This window comes from Crotalus tigris, unplaced genomic scaffold (genome assembly GCF_016545835.1).
Source record: "Crotalus tigris isolate CLP2741 ecotype Arizona unplaced genomic scaffold, ASM1654583v1 scf7180000017789.496130, whole genome shotgun sequence".
NCBI lineage: Eukaryota > Metazoa > Chordata > Lepidosauria > Squamata > Viperidae > Crotalus > Crotalus tigris.
The window spans coordinates 138551-150561 of NW_024096636.1; the positions used below are offsets into that span (position 1 = coordinate 138551).

General features: G+C 39.5%; 1 protein-coding gene across 4 annotated transcripts in view; it reads left to right on the plus strand.

Annotated features, from left to right (window-relative positions):
• FGD4 (FYVE, RhoGEF and PH domain containing 4) overlaps window positions 1-12011 on the plus strand; it is a 136220-nt gene that overhangs the window by 70329 nt on the left and 53880 nt on the right. For all 4 annotated transcript variants that reach the window (XM_039342322.1, XM_039342324.1, XM_039342325.1 and 1 more), the window contains exon 2: window positions 5134-5295. In XM_039342322.1, coding sequence (XP_039198256.1) covers window positions 5134-5295 — 162 coding nt within the window. The remainder of the gene's footprint in view (window positions 1-5133; window positions 5296-12011) is intronic.

Consider the following 12011-nt stretch of genomic DNA (forward strand, 5'->3'; position numbering starts at 1 on the left):
TAATTTTCAGTCAGTTTCATTTTCTTCTAAACAATTTACAGTTCTAAACAGCACCCAAACGTGTCTTTCCATCAGTCTTGACTCCTGGTGACTGCCTAGATTGATCCTTGCAGTTTTCTTAGCAAGGATTTTCAGAAGTGATTTGTCATTGTCTTCTTTTTAGGGCTGAAAGTTACTGGCTCAAGGTCATTCAGCTGGCTTTGTACCTACGATGGGACTAGAACAGGGGACCTCAAACTTGGCCACTTTAAGACTTGTGGATTTCAACTCCCAGAAGTCCACAAATCTTAAAGTGGCCAGGTTTGAGAATCCCTGGACTAGAAGTCTGATTTTTAGCCTGGTACCTTAACCATTACAGCCAATGTCCGTACCTCTGTAACTCAGTGTAAATGTGCAAATCCAAAAAATAGATTCTTCATTGACAAAATTACATTTGTTTTGTGAACAGTTACAGTGTGCTCTGATTGGAGCAGGCACAGGGATACCCAATATGGCCATTATAGAATATATATAATTTCCACATGTGCTGAATATGTCTAAGCTCTGAAAAGTAATGCAGAATAGAAGTGATATGATGGAGTGCTGGGGCATAACCAGAGCTTAGAACTGGGTTAGTGGACTGCTGTTTCTTCCCTCTCCTCCTTGTTGATGCCAAAAAAGTCACTTCTTTTCTGAAATGGAACATTCTGAGCCATGCAAATACTTCTGAATATCCAATCTTTCAGGAAATCCACTTATCATTTGCTCTAATGATCTTTAAAACCCGTCATATAATGGACTTTTCTTCAGTTGAATTTTGTTACTCAGGAGAGTTATGAGTAAGAGTCCAACCCATCTCAGTTTTGCCTCCAGTACATACAAGAAAGGAAAACAACTTTCTTTCTTGGGCTGCAATCCTGAAATATATATATTTTTAGGGGGGGGGGGAGAGTCTGTTCAAGCTGGAGTTTGTATTGGGGGTAGTGGGTGTGTGTGTGCAAGTACAGGAGGTGGATGGTATAGCTGGGTGCCCATAAAGAAAGGCTGGAAAGATGATGTAGTGGGTGGGATGTAAGTATAAGAAATTCAGAGGGACTTACCAGAGCAACTAGCAACCTTTCATGCTAGATTTATCATTGACTTTCTTTGTGGGAAGTAGGCAGGGAAAGTTGCAAATTGCAGTCTTGTAGCCATGGGACACTACAATTGTTGTAAATGCAAGCAGTTTCCCAAACACTCAAATCATGATACATGACTGTTGGGAGATGGCAATGGTTGGAACTTCAAGGACTGGACATAAGTACCACTTGGTCAATTCTATCACAACTTCAAACAGTTGTTGAACAAGGGGTCGATAAGCAAGAACCACATATTTATTTAGTTTTTTCTGAACTTAGCTGCCTGTTAAAGGAACACTGTTTCTTCCAAACTTCCTTAAAACTCAGCATTACAAAGTTTTTTCCAAGAAGTTATTAAAACCAACCAACCCAACGAAACCAGAACAGATCCCTTACTGACACTGGACCTCCACATAGCACTGCAATAGGGGAGGGGAAGAAAAGTGAGGAAAGGCATAGAAAGGACAGACTTGTTGAAATACCAGGATCTTGGTCTTATCTGTAATCAGTTTTAACTAAATGAAGTAATCCACGACAGGATGGCTAAGATAGGAAGGAATACACATCCTTCCTATCTTAAGGGAAGGAATATACATCCTTCCTATCTTATGCAAAAATCAGGGAATAACAAGGAAAAGGGGGGAAAAAAGAGGGCCAGAATAATTTGCAAAAATTGTGGAGATTAAGATTGACTTAGCTTTGCATACATAAAGCGACCAGAGTGCATGAATTCCTGGAGAATTGTTTAAAATGTAGTTAATCTATGTTTGTCAGAATTCTGCTCTTGTAAGATTCGTTCCGGCTTGGGTAAGATTGTTTGAGGTGAGTGGATGTTTTTCCAAATAAGACAACAACATTATTTAGTTACCATAACCTTTATTCCCATCTTAAAAGGATTAACAGTAGAAAAGAATGTTTAATGACTTCACAAGACAGAGCTGGAATCTTTTCTGGCTTTGAATAAAGTTTATTGGACCTTCCTAAAGAATTCCAATGAGATTAGGAATAGGAAGTGCTGTTCCTCCTAAAAAAAAACTTTTTTGTGTGAATATACAGGAGGAGAAAGGCTGCTCTTTCTTCTGCCCTTTATAAGCCTGAAGCTAAGCTATAAGATGAAGTTGGTGAATATTGTCACAGAATGGAATACTATAGATCAGACATGTCAAATTTGTGATATCACGTGATGTCGCGCAACGTATCGGGCTGGTTTTGCCATTGTTGGCAATGGGGTGGGCGCGGTTTCCGGATGACACGTCCGGCCCACGGGCCGGCAGTTTGACACTTCTGCTGTAGATGATCTGCTGAACTTTTCTTTTAAGCCTTAGCAATGCATTTTTCATTATAAATGTCATCATTTTCCTGTTCAAAAAATTCAGGGAATTTTTAAATTCTGTTGAATTTTCCTTTAACACACCTATACATTTGAATATCATATCTAGCTTTTTTGGCAAGATTTTGCATACTATTAAGTAAATATAGAAAATGCTTTTTACTGTAAAGACACATACTAGAACTAGGAAGCTAACAGGATGCAACAGCCTTGACAAATACCGGAAGTTTAAAATGCCCACAATATTACCAATAAATTAATTGTTTTAAGTTAATCATGAATGATACTATGATACAATGCTGCTGTCTCAAGGATTTCACCATTAAGCACTACAGTATAAAGCTTAATTATTATTCCTTGAAGATAGTAGAACCCAGAGGGTACAATATGTCCTCCTTTCTGCTCATTTCCAGAACATTTATTATCCTTCCTTTCCCCAATTTTAACAGAATAAAATTCTATCACCAAACTCATAAATTAAGGAAAACAAGGAGGATCCAAAAATGTGCTTAAAGCATTTTGTGTTAATTATCCCCTTAAGATAAATCTGCTACACTGTATAGCTTTTTTCTGGCAAATGGTCTATTGGGTAATATCTATCAAAATAAATTAAAACAAAATCACAGTAGGGTTCAAAGAGAAAAATTGTGCATTACTGATGCAAATTAGGAAAATATCTACTTCTACTTCTACCTTCTCTATACCTTCTCCACTTCCCCTTCCCCCTCCCTTTCCTTTCCTTTCCTTTCCTTTCCCCTCCCCTTCGCCTCCCTTTCCCTTCCCTTTCCTTCCTTTCCCCTACCTTCCCCTGCCCCTTCCCCTTTCCCCTTCCCTTCCCTTCCCTCTGTATACCTTTCACTATTAATCAGTTTAAGCATGATTTAGTCAGGGTAGTGGATAACTTCCTTACATTTTGAGGTTCCAATTTCAATATGACTAACATTTCATAATCTGCCTGCTGCCTATTTAGTTTTTATTATTAAATCATAGTCATTGGCATGACACATTTTTGATGTTGCTGCTAGGAAATATGAAGTACACGCTGCCCTGGCCTTTTGTGACTCTCATTAGCCAAATTCTGCAGCTGTAGTCCCAGAGCATCACATGGCAATCTCATCTCTGCTTTCACAGCTGTATTTGTGTTTTGTTTTTTTTCTTAATAACTGGCACTCATTCGGACTTTTTTAAAAAATTAAGTCCTCCTCCTCCTTAATAATGTTAACCCAACCAAATGTACAGTATTCCCTTGGCTGAACTGATGTAATGGTTCTTTGGCTTGCTATCTGAAACCTTTGAATGTTATTATGTGTGGCTTTGGAATTGAGATGGAAGGAAGTGAATAGTTTAGGACAGGGGTAGGCAACCCAAAACACTCAAAGAGCCACTTGGACCAGTTTCCCACCAAAAACAAAACACCGGGAGCCGCAAAACCCTTTTGATATTTAAAATGAAGATAACACTGCATATATCCTTTTTTACCTTTATTATAGGTGTGTGTGTGTGTGTGTATATATGTGTGTGTGTGTATATATATATATATATATATATATATATATATATATATGTATGTATGTATGTATGTATGTATGTATATGTATATGTATATGTATATATACACATTAAAAATAAAAGTAAAAATATGACTCTTGGGAATATCCATACTATTAAAACAATGATCACCAAGAGACTACTTTACATACACACACAGGTAAAAAAAGGATATATGCAGTGTTATCTTCATTTTAGATGTCAAAAGGGTCTCTCTCTCTCTGTCTCTCTCTCTCCCTCCCTTTCTATCTGCCCTTGGTCTGCCACTCCTCTTCCCCCACTCTTTCTTTCTTTCTCTCTTTCTCTCTCTCTCTTTCTCTCCCCCCCCTCCTATCTGCTGCTCACCTGGCAAGCTTCAAGCTGTTCTCCAACAAGCTCAGGGGTAGGCAACCTCGTCTCTTTTATGACTCATGGACTTCAACTCCCAGAATTCCTGAGTCAGCCTAGCTGGGCTAGCTAGCTCTCTCCTGCCCGTCCTGCTTCCTGCAGAGACGCAGCAAAGGGAGGAGCTCCGCCCAGTAAGCTTTTCAGCTCCTCGGAGAACACTGTGAGTGCACTCTCTTTTACACATACACACACACACACACACACACAAAACACACACACACACACATCCAGACACAGACACACACACAGAGAGAGAGGAGCAGGGAAGTGCAATTGCCTCTCTCTGTCTCTGTCTCTCTCTGCAAAGGCAGAGGAGGCTGGGAGCCACAGGGGAAGGCTCAAAGAGCCGCATGCGGCTCCGGAGCCGCAGGTTGCCAACCTGTGGTTTAGGATATAAGCAATTAAAATAGGAATTGGTGACTTTTAATTGTGCACTGGATATTTATGACAAAATGAAAACTAGGGTTTTTTTTTGACATTGTATCCAAATAAAATTACTGGGATTTGGAGGCATAACTGTTAACGGTAGTAATCTTGTGTTAAGTGTCATAAATTCATAAATGGATAAACTTATTTCTGCTAGTAGTTCTGTATTTTTGCTCATTGCAGAATGTTTAGGTGAGGGAGAATGGTGATGATGATGTTTATCACTTTGCTATGGATCCCTGAACAGAAAACACACATACCCAGTTGCACATTTGGTTTGTGCAATGAATCAGGAAGGTGGTCTTTATACTCAGCCATGTTTACATCAGCTTTTTCTATTTACAGGTGGCAGTACGTGTCCAAAGATCTTAGTTACTCCAACCTACTCTTTAAACAGTACGACTAGGCTGTACAAGCCAAGCATCTGCAATGAAGTGGTTCAAGGAGTAAATGGAAACGATCCAGTTAAGTATTCTCCGTGGCCAGCTTCAAACTCAAAGCCACAAGGTAAGTAGTATCTCAAATCTGTACTTGACTTTGATTTCAGGATCCTGTGTCAGTTCCTTGAATTAATGATACAACACACGTCGCACAAATAAAATTGCTGGCTTGCTTGGATGAATGAAGCTTTAGCCAGGAATTGGGGCATTATGAGAGGACTAGATTGGAAATATGAGAGATGAATATAGTTTGGTCTAGTGGTTACCAGGCTAGAAGCCAAGGTCTGTAAGTTCTAGTCCCTTCTTAAGCATGAAAGCTAGATGGATGACCTTGGCCCAGTCACATTCTTTAGCCCAACTCATCTCACAGAGTTGTGGGGAAAATAGAAGGAAGAAGTATTGTGAGTGTTTGCCACCTTGAATTATTTATAAAAATAATAAAGGTGGGATAATAAATAATGTCATTTTAGTATTAAAATATTATTTTATTTAGTAACTCGATCATTCTTTTTCCAACTGAAGCAGTTCTATACTGCAGATCAGCTTCCACAGTTCTTTAGAAGAAATTGAGGTAAAAATATTGAGTCGGGAAAAATGTGTTTCCTAGATGTGTGGCTCAGTCAATTGGGACTTTTCCTGCTTAAAGAAAAGCGGCATAAGAATCACATGCCAAATTTCTGGAATTGTTTCCAACACTTACCAGCAGAGGCCTGAAGAGATAGCTGTATATTTTCTATGTACACTTTCATGTTACATCTATCTGGGTTTGACTCTCCCTTTGTGTTGTGTTGGTGTGTGTGATGCTTGTGCATTGAAAGGCCTAGGATGGGATGGATGTACTCTAGTATAGGTCACGTGATTGGAATAGAGCAGAGTTCCTCAAACTTTCCAGTTTTGTGGCTGGCAGGGAGGTAGAGAGGGGATGGTTCAGTTCGAGCGACTGGCGTTTGTGTGTGCAGCTCCATTTGTGTGAGCGGCATGCATGCACGCCCGCCGCTCATGCAAATGGAGTGCGCATGCATGTACTCACTCACTGCTCACGCAAGTGGGGATATGAGTTCTCTGCCACCATTTGTGTGGCCCAGCTGGGCTGTGGCTCAGATGTTGGGGATCTCTGGAATAGAGCACTTGCCAGCATTTTGAGCAGCTGCAAAGTGTCTCTCTAACAGGGATTTAAGCTGGGACATGACCACTGAGGTAAAGACCAGGATAGAGAAAGCTCGAACAGCATTCTTCAAAATGAAAAAGGTCTTCTGCAGTCACGACATAAGCCTAAGATTGAAAATCAGGCTTGTCAGATGTTATATTTTTTCTATCTTGCTTTATGGAGTAGAAAGTTGGTCTCTGACAGAAGGCCACCTGAAGAGACTAGAAGCATTTGAAATGTGAATTTACAGGCAGCTGTTAGTATAAGCTGGGTTGACAAGATGAGAAATGAGGAGGTGATAAGCTGCTTGGGAAAGCCAAGGGAAATCATCAAAACAATTAAAAAACGAAAGTTAGAATATTTCGGACATGTGATGCGACACCCAGAAAAATACGGCATACTCCATTTAATCCTCCAGGGAAAGATTGAAGGCAAACGAGGTCCAGGCAGAAGAAGAACATCATGGCTTCAAAATCTAAGGGACTGGTTTGGACAAAACTCAGCAGCACTTTTTTGTGCGGCTGCTGATAAAAACAAGATCGGCAACATGATCGCCAATGTCCAATAATGGATATGGCACAAGAAGAAGAAGAAGAAGTAGCCTTCAGCCATCTCTAACATGAATCTTTTCATAACATTTATTTTTTTTATTTCTCAAACTGATACGCCACCCATCTCACCTAAGTGATTGTGGCCAGTTTATAATAAAAAGCCACACAGCCATTTAAATGAGAGATAAATAAATATGAACTTAAAACAGGAATAAAAACAAGTTAAGTTTTTATTAAGTTAAAGTTAATAAGTTTAATTTAATAAAAAAGTTAAAAAGGCAGAGGGAACATTCTCAATTCCTCAACTACCCCCAAGGTTCCATGACACTTTTAGATCCCCATGCTAGTTGGCAGAGCCAGGTCTTGATCCTCATCTAGAGAAGGCCAGCCGAATGGGGGCCTACCTCACCCACCAGGGGCAAGATATTCCATAGGATGGAAGAAACAGCTGAGAAAAGTCTCTTCTTAGACCCTGACAATAAAAATGCTTTGATTGACAGGGTCCACAATATACCCTCCTTGCCTGATTAGGTGGGATGAGTTGATGTAATTAAAACAAGACAGTTCCTCAAGTAACCTGGTCTCATGCCATGTAGGGCTTTAAAAGTAATAACCAACACCTTGAATTGGACCTGGAAGCAAATTGGCACCCAATGCAGGTCATGTAGCCAAGGTATTATATATGCAATCCCAGATGAGCCCCAATACTGCCACATTCAGCACCTGCTGCATCTTCCAGATATTCTTCAAAAGATAACCCTATGTAGAATGCATTGCAATAACTTACAGTACCACCTCATGGTATTGTTTACAACTAGTACTCATGTGTATGAGTTAATCCTGAAAGATCTCTACCTGTGGTAGCTGTTCTCATTTTCATATTGCTGGCTGATTTTGGTTGATCCTGAAAAGCTAAGCAGAGTGAGACATAATATTTGGGTGAGAGACCAACAGGAAATCCCAGGGATTAGACTAGACAGGGAAGTTGAAAGAATTTCTCAGAAAAAGACAATGACAAACCACTTCCATGTTATTGCCCAGAAAAATACATGGGCATGTCAATGCAGTATAATCATCTGGAGTTGAGCTCAGGTGAAATAAGACTTTGTCTCTACTCTCAGTAGATTAGGAGTGCAGCATTATTGCTGGTTAGTGTGAGAGGAAAAATATAAAGAAACTATTTGTTCCCCTCTCAGAAATTTTGTTCCCAGTAGGCACAGACATCACAGTGGCATCAATATATTGAATTAAAGTTTGAATACTGTTGTTTTGTTAATATATTCCTCAATTCCAGCACAACTAATTAAAAGCCTACTGCATTGTTTTTCCAGGTCATGTAAGCAGCCGCGTTGCTTAAATTAGCGATCAGATGGTTATCAAAAGTTGTATTGTAATTCTCTTGGTTCCAAAATTTCTCCATTGTGGAGAAATTAGCAAGAGAAGTAGCAGCAAATAGAACAGAAACTATAGAATGGAGAAACTGAGCCGAGGTGGCGCAGCAGTTAGGGTGCAGTACTGCAGGCCACTTTAGCTGACTGTGTTCAGCAGGTCAGCGGTTCAAATCTCACCGGCTCAAGGTTGACTCAGCCTTCCATCCTTCTGGGGTAGGTAAAATGAGGACCCAGATTGTTGGGGGCAATGTAAATATATATATACATTGCTTACTGGTGTACACCGCTTAGAGAGTGCTTGCATTTAAAGCGGTATATAAGTCTCATAAATAAATAAATAAACTTTCCCAGATATACTTACACGCTTCACACACTTCTCACAGTGTTCCTTTTCATCTCTTATTTTATAACATAAAAGTATTGAATTCTGAACAGCTGGTTTTCATCAGTCTTATTGGGGAACATTTTTATAGTTCAGAGGACAATTTGGAAAGTATATCTAGGTTTTCTTATCTTGATTTGCAGTACATTTAATTCCTCAATCATACTTGTTTTGGCACATCATTGTTTTAGTTGAGTCTAGCATTTCCATGTATCTGCCTATTTAGATGGACTGAAGATGCTTCATTAGATTTGAGTATTCATCATACAGCTCATTAAGTTCATTATGCATTGTGATTACTAGAAAATATTATTTGCTGGTCAAATCTGCAGAGAGGTTATATTCCATTCAAACATGGACTCCCTATTGTTCAGCTAGCCCTTGAAGTTCTCCTTATCTCCTGTTACTTGCAAAAGTTAGAGGTGGCTTTGTTTTATTAAGTAAATTTTGTTAATTAAATAATTTAATACTCAGAGCAAGCACTGGATTTGAACCGTAGTAGTTATAGAAGAGGCTAAACTTTTATTGTGGCACAGTGTAATAACCTATTTTAAGTGGTAATATAGATTATTGTTTAGCTTTGCTTTGGTGAATGTCTAAGTAATTTTGAAGAACAGAGCTAATATTATGGAACTTAATTTCTATCAGTGAATTTATCTTCACTGATAAAATCCTTATTTTCAACTAGTTTCCAAATATTATAAATCTAAAAATCAAAATTCCCTTTATCTCCACATTTCCCTTTAACTCTCTTATTGGCAATATAAAATCCCCTCTAATGAGTCAAAGTCCTGATTTTTTCAAACTTATTCTAGCTTTCTTCCTTTGCCAATTAGGCTTCCCTATCAGTGCCTTTAAATCATCAAATAGATCTCCCTCTATTCTTACACATGTTGTTTGAATTAAAGACCATTTGATTACCATTTTTTTGAGAGAACTAGCCCATTTGTATCCATTAAATTGTCTCCCTGTTATTCCAGTTCCCCTATTTGCTCTAATGTATTTGTCTTCAGTCTGTTCCATTTTTTTCTCAAACTTCTTCTGATTTATACAGAAAGTCATTTCCGTTTCCCATGTTGTCGCTTCCTTTTCTGGATTTTCTGTCAAGTGTACTTGATGATCAGTGGAGTCCTCTGTTTTCATCTTTGGTTGTCCCGCTTCTTCTATTTTCTTCTGCATTGTTGGTTCTTTAGTTATGGTCAAAATTTGGATTTGTGTATCTAAGCTGGCATCTTGGTCTTTTATTTTCAGTCTTATTTTATCACAAGCTGCAAGAATGCTTTCACGTATTGCTTTCATCATAGCAAGGGTTTTTTTCTCGTCTTCATCCATCTTTCACTTGTTTGTAAATGGTCTTTCTAGTAGAAGTTATTTGTTAAGCAAAGGTCAGTAAAAGTTTACAGTCACAGTTCAAGTAAGCCAATTTTGCTGCCCAGCTGTTCTCTTACAGCTGAATCTTCTCACAAGTGGCTCCAAGGTTGGGAAAATCTTATCCGAGTCTGGGCTTTGAGCCAAGTCTCTTTTTAGGAAATAACAAATTGCAATATGAAGCTTCACCACCAGATGCCACCAATGCAGTTTAGAGTTTTTTAAGTCCCAAATTATTTAGAGTTTTTAAAATCCCAATTATTTCTTTTTTGTGAGTAAAAACAAAACTTTCCAATAGAAATAGGAAAACTTTTAGTCCCCAAGTTTCAAAACATATACATCCAATTAGATTAAAGTTGTTCTTTTTAATGCTTTGATTTCCCCTGGGTAGTCAGATGCTGCTATTCTTAGAGGGTGGGACAGAAATTCCCTTCCCTCTCTCCTCACAGGGGGAAAATATTTCAAACAGCCTTTACAGGAAAAGAAGGCATTTTGGGTAAAGAGAAGATCAGTTCTCACCCAGTTTCATCTGCTTTGCTTTCAGAGTGCTTGATAGTAGATTTGACTTCGGCTGTCTGCAGCCTAATGACGAGCCATATTGCCATGGCCGGTCTTTTCTCCGCCAGTTTGGAGGGCTGCCCTGGATTAAGCGGGAGGGCTCCCACCCTCCCGAGATCAGGCAGGGTCTCCTCTTGCTCGTCGCCCCTACAGGACGACTTTCAACCTTTTCCAGGGTCCCCCAGAGAAAGAAAATCGGACGTGGAAGACAGAGTCGCCTTCCAAACATCTGCAGTGGCCGCAGAGGCAAACAGGAACTTATATGTTTATTGTAGTGAGATAAATAGGCCTTTGAGTTCAAAATACTATCTGTGGTGATTCCTGCCTGATTCATCCAGTGGGTAATTTTTTCTAACATTCTCTGGTAAGGACTGCTATTAGTGCTATACATGGGGATGAATTCATTCTTTCAAGGTTCACTTGATGTCATGAAGGTACAAGATTACAGTGAGCAATCTCATCTGCCTCTTCACTTGCTCTCATAGCTATCATAACATCACGTGATCCCAATAGAGCATCTCTGGAAATGTTCTTGTTCCAAAACAATGACTTGTAGAATGGTGTGATAGTCTGTTATATCCAGAACATGTGATTACTTCTGAACTTGTTTCTTTCCTGTGTAAGGCAGTGATTAATGCAGAATTGGAGAGTGAACTTCTCTGGCTGAATAATTTTGAACACTTAACCCCAAATCTTTACATTTATGCTGTGTAAGGAGAACATTGCTTCTTGAATTTAATTCAGAATGACATTTGCTTCTGTTATCATCTGTTGAAATATTTTGCTTTATCCCTTCTTGAAGCTTTGAAGGTGAATTGTCTTTATTACAAACTATGTAAGACATTGATCTGTTGAAGACTGTTCCTGTGCTGTTGGTTTTAGTTGCTGCAGTTATTTAAAAGAATGGATAAAAGGAGATAATAAAACTATGTATGATATTGAAAAAGCACTTAGATCTTTTCCTGCTTGTGGTATAATCTCAGAATTTAGATTGCTTACATCTAATCCAATAGGATAGAGATAGAATAGGCTAGAACAGTGGTTCTCAACCTTTTTAATGCCGTGACCCCCCAACTGGTCATAAGTTGAGGACTACCCAACCGGTCATAAGTCGAAGACTACCCAACCGGTCGTAAGTCGAGGACTTTCCCTGCCCGGGAGCGCCGTGCATGCATGGTGCCGCCCCCTGCGCCGGCCAAGACATAATTGGCAAGCGGCAGAAACAGAGCAGGCCGACCACCGGCTGGGCCACCAGCTGGCCCAGCCCAAGGGAGGTAAGGCACCCGCCGGGCCCCACATGCGCCAGCAACCCTCCCTGCGCCTGCTATTGGCTTTTGAAAGCCAATAGAATTAGACTCTATTCAAGAGAGTCTATTCTATTGGCTT